Here is a 17,727-nt window from a genome sequence, read left to right as displayed (position 1 = left end):
GAACGTTAACATGAGCACGTTCCATTTGTGCCGTGCTATCTTCCCAAATGCCATCAGATGTGGAAGGTCAACAATCCGGAATTAGATTGACACTACAAGAATACAAAGACAACTTTTAATCTCCAATCTGACTGCAGTTTGGAAATTCTCAATTCCCTTTCACACGCTGTTCCCCTGCCATCCTCCCTCGCTGGCTGATGTCAAAAGGGGCCCCTGCTGTTCCCATCAGCACTGCAAATACAAAGTTCAATAAGAACATTCAGGGGCCTGTGCATTCAGGGGCCACAAAAGTGAACACAAGGCTGACACACACAGAACCAACACACACGACCACATACCATTCCTCCACCAGCTGAGGACAGACTGCTTCATTATGCATCTTCCGCTGGCCTTCAAGGAGGGAAAGATCTGTGGAAGCTGGGAGGCAAGGGAACACAACAAGGGGTCACAGTTACTGTTTTCTTCTGTATGTCTTCTAATCACTGTCAGGCCAGCTACTACTTACAAGGTACGTTCTCGGGCTGGCCGGTGAAGCCTCGTCTCTCAGCTCTAGAGCCCCTCTGCTTGACTCAACTCTTGTGGGGCTTGCACTGTGCAGACTGCCAGCTGTTACTGCTCTGAGGGGGGTTACCGGTTTCAACACACACACACACGTACACTCAGAGAGACATACCACACATACAACCACGCACACCGCACACATGGGCACCAGGTACGCTTAAACTGTCACTCAGTAATATTAAAAAAAAGCAGAACAACTTTTTTTTAAATTTGGAATTTTAATTATGTACATAAATAGCAACTTGAGAATGAGGAGTTCTAAGGCTAGACATTATCTCTAGGTGAAAGGATTTCCGATTAGTCCACTTGCAGTATGGCATCACCCAAGATAACAAAGAAGCCTAGTATAGTTTGTCCTGAAGAAGAAAGCCAATTTACTATATTCAGTACTGACTTCTCTGCCATTTTTCTGTAGAAATACTGGTTTACTGCATGGAGTTTCCAATGTTTACCTATAACTAAAAGAAAAAGAAAACCATAAGCAAACTGCCAGGGAGAAAAAGAGAAACTCTAAAACTTTGCTTTTTGAAAATTCATTAGGGTTAAACTGAGAAACCCTATCAAATATTTACATTATTATTATGACCATAAGGATCATCATGCACCAGAAAAAAACTGTAATTATTTCTGTTTTACAGACACTTAAACCACAAAGCAGAAAGGTTTTGTGTTTCATTCATTTTGTGTTACATTCAGATTCTCAACTGGCTGTGTACCTGAGCATAATTACGGATGGATGGATGGATGAATAAATAAAAAATGCTTAAACAGCATAGCACACACCACATCTCTCCCCTTCTGAAAAACCAAACAACTACATTTCTGTCCATCTGCTGAAGGAGAGCATGATTGTATCACCGTCAGGTCTGACGTATACCTTCCCTCATACCACCCCAATATTCTTCTCTGGAATGGAACACACATCATCCAAAGACACACCAAAGACAAATGGATTCTTCTCCAGATTGCTTTCTTCCCAATATGTAATGAATCTACTTAGCAATTAGAGGTTCATAAGTATTTTAGAGATATACTTTTAGATACAAATATATCTTTTAATATAAAACCAAACTTCTTAAGTTAAAGATGTAAACCTCTAGCTTACTTTTTCCATTTCAGTTTATTAATCTGTTTTGGACTTCTCTAAGAATTCAATACATTTACTACATTGTTAAAACTGCAAACTGGAAACAACCTATTTTGATAAGGATTCAATAGGCCACAGTAGTCCATACTAGGAAATTATTAAGCAGCTAAGAGGAGGAATGAGACAGATCTCTAAGTACTAAGAGAAAAAGATGCACATAATATATTAAGCGAAAAAAGGCAAGTTATTTCATTCGTTCAACACAGCTAAACACAGCACTATGAAGTATTCTTACCGAAACTGAACCTCAATATGATGGAGCCTTCAGATCTAACTATCATTTTATGGGAAATGGAGAGAAGAGAGGAACCAAGAGATCAATAGAATGACACTAAATGGATGTACTCAGCCACAGCCAGAATGTGGTATCTTCTAAAGGATAAATAGGCCTGTTTTTCAAAACATGAATGGCAAGGGAAAAATGAAGGAGAAGGAACTATGACAGTTTAAAAGGGACTTCAGGGACCTATCAGTCAAATGTAATGGGCAGATCCTGTTTGGATCCTGATTCAAATAAACCAAATGCAAAAAGACAATCAGGGAAATCTGCATACTACCTAAATATGAAATGATATTAAACAATTAGTGTTAATTTCTTTAGGTGTAATAATAAAATTGAGATATGTTCCCTCATGGAGGTTTCAGTGTACTTGCAAAACAATTCAAGGAATATGAGCTCATTCTGTCAAAAACCAAAAGAAGGTATGGATGTGCACACATTCACACACAGAGAAAAATGTCTGGAATGGTAATGTCAAACTATTAACAGAAATTAACCATGGAAAAGGAATAGAGAACCAGATAAACTAAAAATACTTACCTAAAAAAATTTCTTTTTAAAAAGATTTTATTATTTGAGAAAGAGAGAGCACGAGTGGTGGGAGGGGCAGAGGGAGAGGGAGAAGCAGACTCCTCGCTGAGCAGGGAGCCCGATGCGGGGCCTGATTGGATCCCAGGACCCTGAGATCACAACCTGAGCCAAAGTCAGCTGCTTAACCAACTGAGCCACCCAGGCACCCATAAAAAAATTCCTTTACAACAAATATGTATCACTTTTATAATTGAAAACTCCATCTCCAATAGAGAAGTAAAAAAGTAAAGAATGAAATCAAGGTTGTATATACAGTAAGCTGAACTCTGGCCCAGAGTATTTTGGAAAGATGAAATAGATATTTACGTAGTTTCCCTGTATTCCAAGTCTCATTGTCCCTGCAGAGAAACATAATATATTCAATGTCAAGTTTCTGGAGGACATATGTGGTTTCCTGGCTGCTCACGTCCTAGTCTCTCTTCCAATAGCAGATCCATCCAGTACACATCTGGCCCGGCTCTCCAGAGATGCTGATTCTGGGGTGGGGCTTAGGCCTCTGTCTTTTAACAAGCTCCTGTGGTAATTTGTTTGTACAATAGAATTTGAGAAGTACAACTGGGGGTTACCATATGAAGGGCTGAGATGTGAAAGAGGATCTGGGTTTGTTTTCTGTGACCCCTAAGGCAGGATCAGAACCATTGCATAGGAGTTACAAAAAGACATATTTTTGCCTAGTATAAGAAACAGCTTCCAGGGGCGCCTGGGTGGCTCAGCTGGTTAAGCAACTGCCTTCGGCTCAGGTCATGATCCTGGAGTCCCGGGATCGAGTCCCGCATCAGGCTCCCTGCTCGGCAGGGAGTCTGCTTCTCCCTCTGACCCTCCCCCTCTCATGCTCTCTCTCTCTCTCTCTCATTCTCGCTCTCAAATAAATAAATAAAATCTTAAAAAAAAAAAAAAAGAAACAGCTTCCTAAAAATCAGAACCATCCAAAGATGGCTGCCCTGTGGGGTAAGGTGCCTATCAGTGAGGATGAAAAGTGAGAACACACAGAGCTACAGGGTATTTATGCTTGAGGCTGGCTGGGGGGCCAGAGGACCCCTCTCAAATTCTAAGACTATATGACTCTCTGCATCTCTAAAAATACGGAGACAGCTAGACAAAGAAAAACCTCACACTGAGGGCTTTCATGGATTGTAAATAGCAGTCATGATTTACAATAAGTGTAGCAGTGATTTAAAAAAAAAAGACTATAAAAGAAAATTCATATTCACTGCAGAATATTTTAAAATATAGAAAGTTATATAGAAGAAAAACTATAAAAAACATCCATAATTAAGATACATACTTAAATTTTTTGTTGTATTTCCTGGTCTTTATCCTCTCTAAAAATGTACCATACTACCTTTATTTTTCATTTAACAAGCTTCCATGCAATTAAATATTACTGAAACATATATAACATTCCTCTTCATGGATATACCAGAATTAAGCCACTTTTTGTAGCTAAATATTTGTTTCCAAACTCATTATAATCTTATCAGGAAATCACAAGTGCTATTATATAATTTTTCATATATACACAAACATTAATATAACTACTGTTTTATACTTAGCTGGTATTCATGAGTAAATACTGAACAAATGAATGAAGATAGTGAATTGAGTATATGAGCAGAAGAAATCACATTGATTTTCGGACTTCATCTGGTATCCTAAATTTCTATAGCCTCAGGTTACTCAATCTTTAAAGAAAGAATAATTACACCTATGAATTCCCTATGGCACTTATAATAATATTTCTATATAATCTTGAGCTTCTCTACAACCATCACTCATTCAACAAATGTTTATTTAATGACTATCAGATGAATACAAGGGTGCCTACTATAGTAAAGTCTTATTTGAAAAAAACACAAACCTAAGAAATAATGGCACTTTTCAACTGTTTGAAATAGCTTTGTAGACAAATCACAACTGCCAAGTTCTAGCTTGTCTAAAAAACCCACGTACTTCTCAGGAATGAACACAATTAAACAAGTGAAGGCACTTAAGTCCACAAATTAAAGATGGAATGAAACATCATACCGGTCCTTATGTATCTACATAAAGCTGAAACTGCTATAATTAATTAAGTTAATTAAGGACAACTCATTTCAGCTGGTGCTAACAAGGCTAAAAATGACTACAGAATTCTCTTGTTCTTTACCTGATTAAAATGGGCAGAGCATGGAGCATTCTATTTATTTCCAGGTGAATTCTTCACATTTCCTGGCTTATAAAACAAAAATTAAGAATATTAATACAGTTTAAAAAGAAATAGTGAAACTTCTAAAGAAAGACTGGAATGTCTCAGCGTGCCCATCTTCAGTATTTGGCTGAATACAACATTAAATATTCTTATAATGCAACCTGACCCATTTCTCAGTTAACTGAAGGAATTACGAGGGCTCCCTGAGGGCCCTGCTGTAGACGGTGACTTAGGCACAGAGGAGAGCAGGAACTAAAGCCCCATTAATCCTCACCACAGAGATTCAGCCAAACAGCTGATTCTATAAAAAATCCAAGAGTGAAAAGATTTCTTTACTACTTTATGCTGCTGCCATTGCTAAAGAATTAAAAAAAAATAAAAATAAAGAATAAAGCTGTTCTTCTCTGTGTATCATCCACCATAGGGGCTAAATCACAAAACATGTTTACTGTCAAAGAGGTTATAATTGGACCACACCCATTCTGCCTGGCCACCATCTGGGAATGTATAATTAGGTCATTTCATCTACCAGAAGTGATGTAGGAAAGTTTCTAGTAGGAAAAGTTCATGAGCTAAATGTTTAAGGCTTTACTTTCCTTCCTGTATGTTTTCAATACTGTAATTCTGAAAACATGTTAATAAGAATTGATGTCCATCAAGGGGGTGAACTCTCATGAGATGGCAACCTGAAAACAGTAGGCTGTAGGTGAGTGGGCAATGGGGCTGGGATTCCGTGGTCTAGACTTGGTGCAGGTTCCCCTGGTGGCCTTCTCCAAGAGTTATCCATGGGTGATGGAGGGGGGAAAGTGAGAAAGCAGGAACATATACTAACCCTGTAATTTCAGAGCATGGTTTCTAGGCAACTCCAGGCTTACTGGAGTGGCTGAAAACTGGTCTGTAAGCATGGTGATCATACATCCCAGCATGCCCAAGTTATACTGGTTTATACCCACTGTCCCAGCATAATTAACAGCACCTCCTTTCACTCTCAAGCATATCCTGACTTGGATGATAAATTATATGGTTACCCTACCTCCAGACCACATCCACTTGATGATGAAGTTCTGGGGAACAAGGCCCTGTGTATTGCTTGGTGGATCATCATATAACACCCATGTCTACTTGTTGCTCTGAACCGAGCCCTACAGGACTCAGTACCGTGTGCCTTACTGTATTCCTTGAGAGCCACAATCACACACACACAGACACACAGACACACACACACACCCAGGCCTTCTTGCTGTTGTTTTTCCAACCTGCTAAGCTCTTTCCTAGGATGAGAACTTGCAAAATGTATCCCTTGACTTAAGACTGGTCAATCCCACTTTCTGCCTGACTAAATGCTATTCTTCCTCTAGATCAAGGCTTTCCCATCACGTGTCCTTTGATTTAGATGAGAACCTTCTGTTCACATTCACAGCACCCATGTGCTTCCTGATTTGTAGAATTCTTCCATTCATTTACTAATATGTGAGCTGAATCATTTACTAATACATAAGCTTCATGAGGGCACAATATCCCTAGGGACCTCCTAGCACATGGTATTTAAACATTTGTTGAATAAACAATGAAATGTTTATTCAGAACCTAGAGATCTGATGAGGGTAAAAAAAAAAAGTTTGGGTATGTAATTAATGAAGAACAAAAGAGATTAAAAAAAGAGACTTCATTTATGAAGGTAACTGAGATAACCATGTCTGACAATTGGGTCTATCATAAAAACCATATAGTTCTCTACCTAGTTAAATATATTTTAGGTGTGAATTACCTTAATGTAATGCTTGCCAAGTACTTCTAGTGATATTCCTATATATTTTACTATCTATACTCACCAGCATCTCAATCTCAAAAATATAAGATGCTAAATTCATAAGCTTTTTTATCTTTTGGACATTCAGAAAATGAGCACATAAAATATTCTTCTGGTTGAGGAAAACAACTCTGTTGCTAGGAAATTTTTCTTGTTTGTTTACGTATCACTTATAGTATAACAAAACATGACAGTCAAATACCTCACTAAAGAAATATTGAGCCCATCCACCCTATTATAAATCAGGTTTCTCTTGGCAGAAACTGCCATGATCTCAGAAAAAAAAACATTTTCTGACTTCAAAAGATTGTGATTTAGTACAAGCCAGAAATTAACTTTTTTTGCATTTTCAGACAGTTGTATTTGAAATATTCTATAACTGATTCTCCTTATAATTTAATTTTGATACCTATCAGGTTTCATTGGGTTTTTTTTAAAGATTTATTTATTTAGAGGTGTCTGGGTGGGGTGCCCGCTCTCAGATTTATTTTATTTTAGAGAGAGAGTGTGTGTGTGAGCAGGGGGAGGGGCAGAGAGAGAGAGAGGGGGGGGAAGAGAATCTCAAGCAGACTCCCTGCTGAGCATGGAGCCCGACACAGGGCTCAATCCCAGGACCCTGAGACCATGACCTGAGCCAAAATCAAGAGTCAGGAGCTCAACCAACTGAATCACCCAGGCGCCCTGGTTTCATTGTTTTTTAAAGTAATTAATAAATTTTATTTAACCCAACATATCTAAAATAATATTATTTCAACATACGATCAGTATAACAATAATGACAGTTTACCTTCTTTTTATTTGTACCATGTCTTCTAAGTTTGCGTGAATTTACACTTACAGCACACACCTCAATTCAGACTAGCTATATTACAAGTACCCAATAGCTGGCTGCCATATTGGACTATATAGGGTTAGAGGAATAAGCTAAATAGCACTCTGATGGTTAGTTTTATATGTCAACTTGGCTAGGCTATAGAAGAAAATTTATTTTCTTACCACAGCCACGAACATGAATGATAATTTCTATTAGCAAAATAAAAACACTTGTCTCAGTTCAAACATTTACTTCCAATTAGTACGCACTACCATGTGAAGAGGGATTTCCAGACAAACCTCTGAGGTATACTAGCCCACTGAAATGTCTGAGCCCCTCCCCAGTTGATTATTTTGATCAGTTACTTAACTTCCCCAAATGCAGTTTCCTCGTTTGTAAAATGGGAATAATAATAGAACCTGCCGCAGACTCCGTGAACAAAGAGTTTAGCACCCAAGGCCAAGCTCACAGCAAGCACTCAATAAACATTATTAATCCTAGGTAGAAGATCATGTACCTTTTTGATGGAGAAATAAAAGGTAAGGATAAATGACCTGTTAAAGACCCCAATGACACCCCAGTTCACTGGATATGGTAAGCAGAATCAGGCCTCCCCCCAAAATGTCTGCATCCTAATGCTGGAAACTGTGACTATGTTACTTTACATGGCGAAGGTGAATTTCCGCAGCATGGAGGGAGGTTCAGGCTGCTAATCAGCTGACTTTCCAATAGGGAGATTATTTTGTATTATTACATGGGTTCCAATAGTCAAAGAGGGAGACTAAAGATAGGGTCAAAGAAATGGGACATGAAAAGGACTCAACTTGCAGTGGCTGGCTTTGAAGATGGAGGAAGAGGGCCATGAGCCAAGGAAAGCTGCAGCCTCTAGAAGCTAGGAACAACCCTCAGCTGGCAGCCAGCAAAACAGACCTTGACCCTACAACCACAAGGAACTGAAATGAATTCTGTCAACAACCTGAATGAGGGGGGAAACGGATTCTCCCCTGGAGCCACCAGAAAGGAGTGCAGCCCTGCTGACACCTTGATTTAGCACCAGACTTCTGACCTACGGGGTCTAAGATAATATAAATTTGTATTACTTTCAGCCAGTAAATTTGTGGTCATTTGTTATGGCAGGATAGGAAACTAAAACACTGGTGGAAGGACTCTTGACTAATGGATATAAGCCCTACTATTCCATTTCCCATCAGGAGAGGTTATCTTCTCAAGCAGAAGCAAAAGTATGCAGTGTCACATGACATCTGTCATGGCTGTCACGTGCTAGAGTCTGGCCATTTTATGTTTCTTACATGGATAAACTCATTTCGTCCTCAAAGCAGCCCCATGAGGTCCTACTCTCATTGCCCAGAGTGTGGGAGCAATTTCCCCAGGTTTCAAGGCTTGTAAGAGGTGGAGGTGGAGGCGGGGTGGGGTGGAGCGGGGCGGAGCCTGGAGCACCTACCCCAGAGTCCACTCTCCTGGCCACCAGGCTATGCTGCATTCTGCTTGGTCCACCTTTTCTTTTTCCTTTTTTTAAGATTTTATTTATTTATTTGACAGAGAGAGAGACAGCGAGAGAGGGAACACAAGCAGGGGGAGTGGGAAAGGGAGCAGCAGGCTTCCTGCCGAGCAGGGAGCCTGATGCAGGGCTTGATCCCAGGACCTTGAGATCATGACCTGAGCCGGAGGCAGTCGCTTAACCAACTGAGCCACCCAGGCGCCCCTGGTCCACCTTTTCTGATACAAAAGCTTTATGCCTTTCAAAAAAGGAGATGCTCCCCCTGCCCAGAATTTTTAACTTTTTGTTACGCAATGATGTTAAAAAAAAAAAAAAGAAAAATCATTGCCTAGTACCTTTAGTTCTTAAACAACTGACACTAGAAAAGGCACCAATTCAGAACAAATTTAGCTTTATGAAAAACCCACCACACCATCCTTATTTTTATTTTTATTTTATTGTGTTAAGAACACTTAACATGAGACTGACTCTCCAGACAAATTTTTAAATGTACAATACAGTACTGCTGACTTAAAGGCACAATGCTGTACAGGAGATCTCTAGAACATATTCATCTTGCGAGACTGAGACTTTACACCCCTTGAACAGTAACCCCCCAATCCCCTTCCCCTTCCCCACCCCCAGCCCCTGGCAACCACCATTCTACTCTCTGCTTCCCTGATTTTGACTATTTCGGATACTTCATGTAAGTTGAATCATGCAGTATTTCTCTGTCTGTGACAGAAATATCAGAAAGGACCATTGTGAAACCATGTAACTTACTGAGAGCTAAACTTGAGAGTGTTTAGCAAGCTGAGGAATTTGGAATGGAGGAAGAGAAAGCAGGGCATATTTACTCAGGGTGGTGCCTGCCGCTTCCCTTTCATTTTCCTGCTGAGCCAGCAAGGCCTGAACACAACTATTTAAAGCCCAGCTTTAGAAGTTCTGCTGGGTGTTCACGTTAGTAACAGGTTTATATTTCTTCATGGATTTTCCTGCCCTTTAAAGAATTATTAAGGCTTTACTTTTTAGTTATTATTGGCCTTTAGCAGTCATTCTACAATTCTTTTATAGTAACTTGTTACATTTTTTTAAAACCTACTGAAAACTAAACGTGCCATTTACGGAGACACACTGCTGTGTTTGGCTAATTATAGGACAACTCCGAAAGAGCCATCTGTGACCCTGGGGCTCCACGCCCACAACTGGCATCCATCTCGGATACTCAGACGTTGGGCTGATACTTGCAAAAGGGTTTCAGATCAGCAATGGACAATCAGGAAATAGTTCCAGGCTTTTATTAAGCTCCTAGACTCAGAGTGAAAACCATAATGGAAAAAAAAATCAATAAAACCAACTACGGTAAGAACTTCTGATCGTCAAAAGACACCCAAACTGAAAAGACAAGCCTCAGACTGGGAGAAGACATCTGCCAACACGTGACCAACAATATTAGCATCTAGGAAAAAAAATAAAGAACCCTTATAAATTATTAAGAAAGGAACACATTACTCACACAAAGAAATAGCCAAAAGACATGAGTAGGCGGTTCAAGAAGAAACCAATAAACATGCGAAAATGCTCAACCTCATTAGTGATCAAGGAAATGTACATTAAAACTACAATGAGAAATTCTGAGACCATTGTGACATGCCAGATAGTGAGGAAACCATCAGACTACTTGGGTCATGTGAAAAGGACTCAAAGCCAACTTCTACTAGCCAAAGTGAGACGATCTGAATTTTAATAAGCAATACGAATCATAAAACGTTCAAATCCAAATATGTATAAATCTACAAATTCATAACTAACTGGTGACCTTCTGAGGATGAGAGGGAACTGATCCATTATTTTGAAAACTGGTACATAAGAGAAAAAATAAAGCATTTATCCTGTCTTTCCTCTAACTGGGTAACTAAACAGTAGATGAGGGGAAGTGGTTCCTTATTAAAGTATTCCAGCTAATATGTGAAAAATGACATGACAGAGGTAGAATATAACCACTTTCTAACCCCCAGTGAATCAGTGGGTCTAGGCACTGGGCATCAATACCTGCTAACACCAAAAGAGCAAAGTAAAAACCAGACTTAGGTGCCTATGTAGACCTACAGCCTTGCCAAAAGGATCAAACACAAACCTCATCAATCAGTCATCTGAATCCAGCTGGCGATCTGCAGGAAATGCAGAAAAGAGAGGAACATGGTCAACGGCATCTGAAGTGTGCCATCAGCAAAGCCGAAACCACTGGAAACTCTCGAGGTCCAATATGCCAGTTTCTTTTAACAGATACATCGTAAGGAAAATAAAAAGATGGAAGGGGAACCTATAGATTAAAAGTGACTTAAAAAAAAGGGAGGAGAAGACTTAAAAGGCATATAAAGTCAGAAATAATAAGAGGCAAAACTAAAGTGACAGGGATAAAACCGTAAAGAAAAGTAAGAAAGTTATTACTATAAAAGTCAGGGTAGTAGGTAATTTTGGATGGAGGGAGAGAGCTATAATTGGAGTGGGCTACATGGAGGGGGTTCTGGGAAAGGCTGGCAAAGTTCTGGTTTTGGTCCTTAGATGATGGTCACAAGGGAGTTTGCCTTATACTAATTCACTAAGCTAAAACAATAAATTAAAAAGTTGTTGAAGGAATGCACATTATTGGGGCAGTTGGGGAAACCTGAATATGGACTGCATATGAGGTAATGTTTACGTAAACAAGGAAATGTTGACTTTCCCCAGTGTGATAGTGGTACCTCGATTATATTAGTGAATGTCCTCGTTCTTTGGAAATACATGCTGAATTAGGTATGGGTGGAAAGTGCAATGATACCTACAACTAACTCTCACATAGTTCAGAAAAAGAAAATACATGTGTGTGTGAGTGCCCACACATGTGTAAAGTAAGACACAAAGCAAATGTAGCAAAATGTTAACTGGTGAATCGAAGCGAAGGGGAGAGTCATTATATACTATTTCTGCAACTGTTCTGTAGTTTTGAAATTTTTTCAAAATAAAAATTGGAGAATACAGCAAAACCACACACAGACACACAAACACACAAACACACACACACACACACCCCATAGTGAAAAACTATTTTAAAGCTACCAGAATGGCAAACTGGAAACAACCACTTTGTAGAACTACTTGGCGTCACCCAGTAAAACTGATGTGCAGACCCTATGAACCAGGAATCCCAGCCTAGGAAAACTCTTAATATATCTGACAGAGGTACAAAAATGCTCACAGCTGTGTGTGCAACAGTATACTGAAAATCACCCAACTAGTCATCAACATGGTTATCTTCCCACAAAGGAATATTCTACAGCAGTGAAAATGAATAAACTATAGCCATACACAGCCCATAAACATGTGTTTTTTTTCCCCCATAAACATGTTAAGGGGACAAAACAAGTTACAAAATAGTACACATGGTAAGATTCCATCTAGATAAACTCTTTATATTTATATGTATATTTGACATATTTATTTATAAAGACAAAAAACAGGCAAGCTCAACTACAGTGTTTTAGAAGAAGAACAAGGAAATGAAAAACCAAATTCTGGATAGTAGCTCCCTCTGGGGACACAGGGGCAGGAGAGGGAGGGCATGGAGAACTTGGAATGCATTGGTAATTTCCTATCTTTTATTTTTTAATTTTTTCAAAGATTTTATTTATTTATTTGACAGACAGAGAGGGAACACAAGCCGGGGGAGTGGGAGAGGGAGAAGCAGGCTTCCCGCAGAGCAGGGAGTCTGATGCGGGGCTCGATCCCAGGACCCTGGGATCATGACCTGAGCCGAAGGCAGATGCTTAACGACTGAGCCACCCAGGTGCCCCAGTAATTTCCTACCTTTTAAAGGTGGGTGGATGATTGGTATATATGTGGTCATTATACTGTTGGATTTTAAACTCCGTCTCTGTGTGTGTCTGTAAACAGAAGTTTTTTTTAAGATTTCTTTTTTTTTTTAAAGTTATCTCTATAGACACCCAATGGGGGGCTTGAACTCACAACCCCAAGACCAAGAGTTGTATGCTCCACTGACTAAGCCAGCCAGGTGCCCCCGTAAACAGAGTTTAAAATCCAACAGATATCTTCTATCTGAAAACAAAAACAAAAACAAAAAAACAAACCCTAGACCACACTAGGCTGACAATATTTTTAGACACACCCATCATTGCTTCACAATTCTGACAAACAGTTCATTTTAGCTGAAGCAGATAAATTTCTCTGACCTGACCAAAGGCAATGACAGAACTGAAAGACCACCTCGGCCGAACTACTGGTCGAAGACTCAGTGCAAACATTTAGTATCAATTCCTAAAAGGGAAAAGGGATGTGGCAGAGCAGAAAAATGCCACAGACTTATTTAGGGTCTTTGAGAGTAATACAACTCCATGGCAAATAATACAATTGAGAACTGAGCCATCATTCATACCACTGAAAATTTCAAGGCCCTGTTTTATTTTTATTTATTTATTTTTTAAATTTTATTTTATGATGTTATGTTAGTCACCATAGAATACATCATTAGTTTTTGATGTAGTGATCCACGCTTCATTGTTTTCGTATAACACCCAGTGCTCCATGCAGTACGTGCCCTCCTTAATACCCATCACCGGGCTAACCCATCCCCCCCCACCTCTAAAACCCTCAGTTTGTTTCTCGGAGTCTGTAGTCTCTCATGGTTTGTCTCCCCCTCGGCTTCCGCCCCCCCCTTCATTTTTCCCTTCCTTCTCCTAATGTCCTCCATGCTATTCCTTATTTTCCACAAATAAACGAAACCCTATGATAATTGACTTTCTCTGCTTGACTTATTTTACTAATCTCCTCCAGTCCCATCCATGTTGATGTAAAAGTTGGGTATTCACCCTTTCTGATGGCTGAGTAATATTCCATTGTGTATATGGACCACATCTTCTTTATCCATTCGTCTGTTGAAGGGCATCTCGGCTCTTTCCACAGTTTGGCTATTGCAGACATTGCTCTTAGGAACATTGGGGTGCATATGGCCCTTCTTTTCACTACATCTGTGTCTTTGGGGTAAATACTCAGGGCCCCGTTTTAAACACGATGTCCACAAATTCCTTTTGACTGTTTAGAACCACAGGCATGTACCTTCGTTAGATCACTACAGTGATAACTATGGACAACCATGAATTAGATTGCATCTAATTGAGACTGCTAATTTCAAGCCTGACTTGAAAACCGATTTCCAAATAAGCTAAGAAACAAAAATCTCAATCAAGTGTCCCCCAGGTCCCTTCAAAGACACAGTTCCCGGGCCCCAAAGGATTCCTGTTCCAGGGTAACCTGTATCTTTGCTCGCATTCATAAAACAAAATAAAAACCACTGAAACCCACAAAATCCAACAAGAAGGGGGAAGAGCAATAAAAAACAATGGCATTTCACCATCAGATAATTCCTGAAATCTAAGTATATCAAAATTTGATTAGAGCCATCTGTTGTTCTTCATTTAAAACTTGTGCTAAATATTTAAGTAGTCAACATCAATTTTATTACCTTCTAGTGAGAACACACAACCTTCAGGAGGAGATTATGCTTTCAAGGTAAACAAATGAAAGAACATTACATTCTCAATGACTCTGAAGAGGACAAAGGCACAGAAGACTAGAGAAAAAAATAGAGGCCAACCGTGAGCTAATTAGATATCTTTACTCTCTCACTCCCCAAAGACTCGCATATAAATGTGAGTAGCTTTAATATCTAACGTTTTCAAATTACCATAAAATGCTGGCCTGTTTAACCTGCATTCCAACCACAGTCCCGCTGCTTCTGCCCTGGGCTGATTTCTCAGAGCAGAGAAAGCTATTTCCAGGCTAGAGGCTCTGGGCAGGAGGGGGTGGGGGGAATCCCCTCCTTGGCTTTCATGCGCAGTGGGTCTGAGCTGCGCACGGACACCACGGTGAGCACTCAGAGGCTCCCAGGAGACACCTGCCCAACTGGCTTTGGGGCACGTGTGTCTGTGCCACCACCACAGTGAGCACTCGGAACTGAGCATGAGTTTCATTTTCCACGTTTCTAGGGCTCTGTAGAGCTTTCCTGACATTCTATTTCCTTTCCCATATAAAACTCGGTGTGGACTTAAGGAATTCTTTAAACAGGAAAGCAAGTTTCCAAAGAAAATGTCAGAGGAATGGAAACAAAACTACGGGTGTTTATTTTTTAAAGGGGATTGCCAAAGGGCACTTGATATTAACACAGAACTTCCTACTCAAAGCTAGCTTAACCAGGCTCCAGAGACTAATTCCTTTAGCTACCACTAACACAAAAATGAGTCTTAAGATTTCACTGGAAGACTATTTATGTAAATAATGAGGAGCGCTCATAATTGATTCTACAATATTACATCCAAATTCTGGATTTCAATTTTGACACAGTTCTTTATATTTTTAAAGAGTATTTTGATTTGAGATGACAGAAGTCAAAATGAACTTCCTTCAATCTATAACATAGAAGGTATGTTAATATAAGAACCCTGATTCTTCCTTATCGAACAGTGCCTCCAAGGGCTTGGAGGAGACATGATGCCTTGTTCCATACTCATTCTTCCTTATCAGAGGAAAGAATGTTCCAGCAAACAGGGGCAACATTCAGTCAGCTATGGGGCTGCAAGAAGAGATGAAAGATGACACCTTCTTACAATTACACAACCTCCTCCCTCTGCCTTTCATCCACCAGTCAGCAGAGAGAATATGGTCTGTAGCTGGTGGCTGATCCCCAACACACCACAGCTCATGCCCGTAAGTGGGCCAAGAAGGCTAGGGGATGAAGAGATACGGTCGTGCTAAAAGAAAGGAGGGAGCCCATAGTAAATGAAATAGCAAGAGGAGGAGGCTTGGTTAGTTGTTTTGTTTTGTTTTGTCTTTTGCCAGGGAACACAGTATGTTCTCTATGAATCCAGTTTTGATAAAACTTTCAGAAAATACGCTACACTTTGAGCACATTATAAATACAACAGAGAGGAAATGATGATCTAAGACCACAGTAGAATGCATTTTATGGTCACCACTTACTCAGCCCTGCTCCTCCCATAAAGGCCACCAAGAGAGAATCTGAGCTAGAGGCGTAATGAAAACAAACAGGAAAAGCAGGATCAGGCAACAGTGTTATCAAGAATCTTATAAAACGCTAGAGAAACCATATATTTAAACCAAAAGGAAGATAATGAAAAAGATCTTTCTCACCTTTTGAAAGTTCTCCTTCCACAAATCTTCTACGACTATGTATCCTCGTAAACCCCAGTCATATAATTTCTCCCCACTGACCTTGAAACAAAATATAAAAGATCCATTGCTATTCCATACATGACTGGTAAGAATGAGAATATTCCACTTTCCTTTTCCCTGTTTCCAAAAGAACTGTATTTAAGCATACGGCAGCTCCAGAAGCCTTGGGGCATACACATTAAGGCTGTGCAACATAAGCAAATCAAAAGATAGCGAGAATCACAGCATAAGCAGAAAACAGTTTGGTCGTGCAGTTACTGTTTAAAATAATTTGCCATAAATTACAGGTTAATAAGGAAAAAAATGAAGGAGGTCAACTGCTGATACGTGAAATTCCTGAAAACGAGACACAGAAAGAAGGCTTCTGCCTATCACATCTAACACATCACAGCCAACCAAGGCACATGCCCAGCTGAAAATCACTCACTCATTTTAGGGGCCTGGGTAAAAAATTAGGTGAACCTAATGAAGATGGTCTTAGTTTTCCCAGGTCCCCCAAAACATAAAGTCTTCACGTTTCTATAGGGATTTTGCCTCTTGATCCAAGATCCTTTCTACAACATCCTGAGAGGTAGGCCCCAGGGTCAGAGAATACTTTGGGGCCAAGCCACTCACTCCTTCATATGATACTGTAATAGCATTACATGGTGACAGATGGTAGCTACATCTGTGGTGAGCACAGCATAATGTATAAACTTGTCAAATCACTATGTTGTACACCTGAAACTAATGTAATATTGTGTGGCAACTATACTCAAATAAAAAAAAATTAAAAATTAAAAAAAAAATGCCCTGGTCCACCTTTCTCTAGTTGACTTTAACTGTTGGAATTTTTACATTTTAGGTATTGAGTATTGATTTTTCTTAAAAAAAAAAAAATGCTTCCAGTAATTTGCATTCATTGGTCCTCCATGTGACAAACTATGTTGATTACTCTTCTACATGGAATTTCCACTGTAAATTTCTGAAAGCAGTTATTGTTGTCTTTCTAATTTTTATATAACTTATCTATGTATAGCATTTTAGTTTATAAAGCACTTTCACACGAATTATTTCTATTCTAAATAACAACCCTGTGCAGTAAGTAGGCAAAGATTATACGGAAATATTCAGCGGCCAAGTGACTAGTCCAACTAAGGTCACAGTGCTAGTAAATCCGGTGATCACTGTAACATGCTGGTTCCTTAAAGTTATTTTCTTCCAGTTGCTCTAACTGTTCTTAAAATATATGATTCTCAGACCCACTCGTAGATATATTGAGCATTTACCACATATATGACATTATTCTTGGTGCTTTACATTTCTGAGAGGAAAATAACATTTGCCATCACTTTAAGCATTTTCTTACAGTATTTGTCTCCAAACACTACTGAACAAAAAACAATGTGAGCAATTAAGTGGCTGGTCCAAGGTCAGGGTATTCATAAAAAAAATTAAAACTGTTGAAATAGGAACTAAATGACACTAAAACAGTAACAGAAAATCCCTTTCAATCACTGATGTCTCTTTTGTTTTATTGTAGCAAAATATACATACAATTTACCATTTCATCCATTTTTAGGCGTACAATTCAGTGGCATTAAATACATTTAC

At 39.4% G+C, this 17,727-nt stretch overlaps 1 protein-coding gene across 1 annotated transcript in view; it reads right to left on the bottom strand.

Annotated features, from left to right (window-relative positions):
- Nucleotides 1–776: 776 nt before the first annotated feature.
- Nucleotides 777–17,727, bottom strand: part of APOO (apolipoprotein O) — a 61,861-nt gene continuing 44,910 nt past the window's right edge. Inside the window, exons 7-9 of the mRNA XM_021705444.1 lie at nt 16,093–16,173; nt 4,726–4,791; nt 777–1,019 (exon numbers count right to left, since the gene is read on the bottom strand). Coding sequence (XP_021561119.1) covers nt 4,756–4,791; nt 16,093–16,173 — 117 coding nt within the window. The 3' untranslated portion in view covers nt 777–1,019; nt 4,726–4,755. The remainder of the gene's footprint in view (nt 1,020–4,725; nt 4,792–16,092; nt 16,174–17,727) is intronic.

Source organism: Neomonachus schauinslandi, chromosome X, assembly GCF_002201575.2.
Source record: "Neomonachus schauinslandi chromosome X, ASM220157v2, whole genome shotgun sequence".
NCBI classification, from domain to species: Eukaryota; Metazoa; Chordata; class Mammalia; order Carnivora; family Phocidae; genus Neomonachus; species Neomonachus schauinslandi.
Note: the sequence above shows the minus strand (reverse complement) of the source record. Positions and strands in the feature narration are given on the sequence as shown.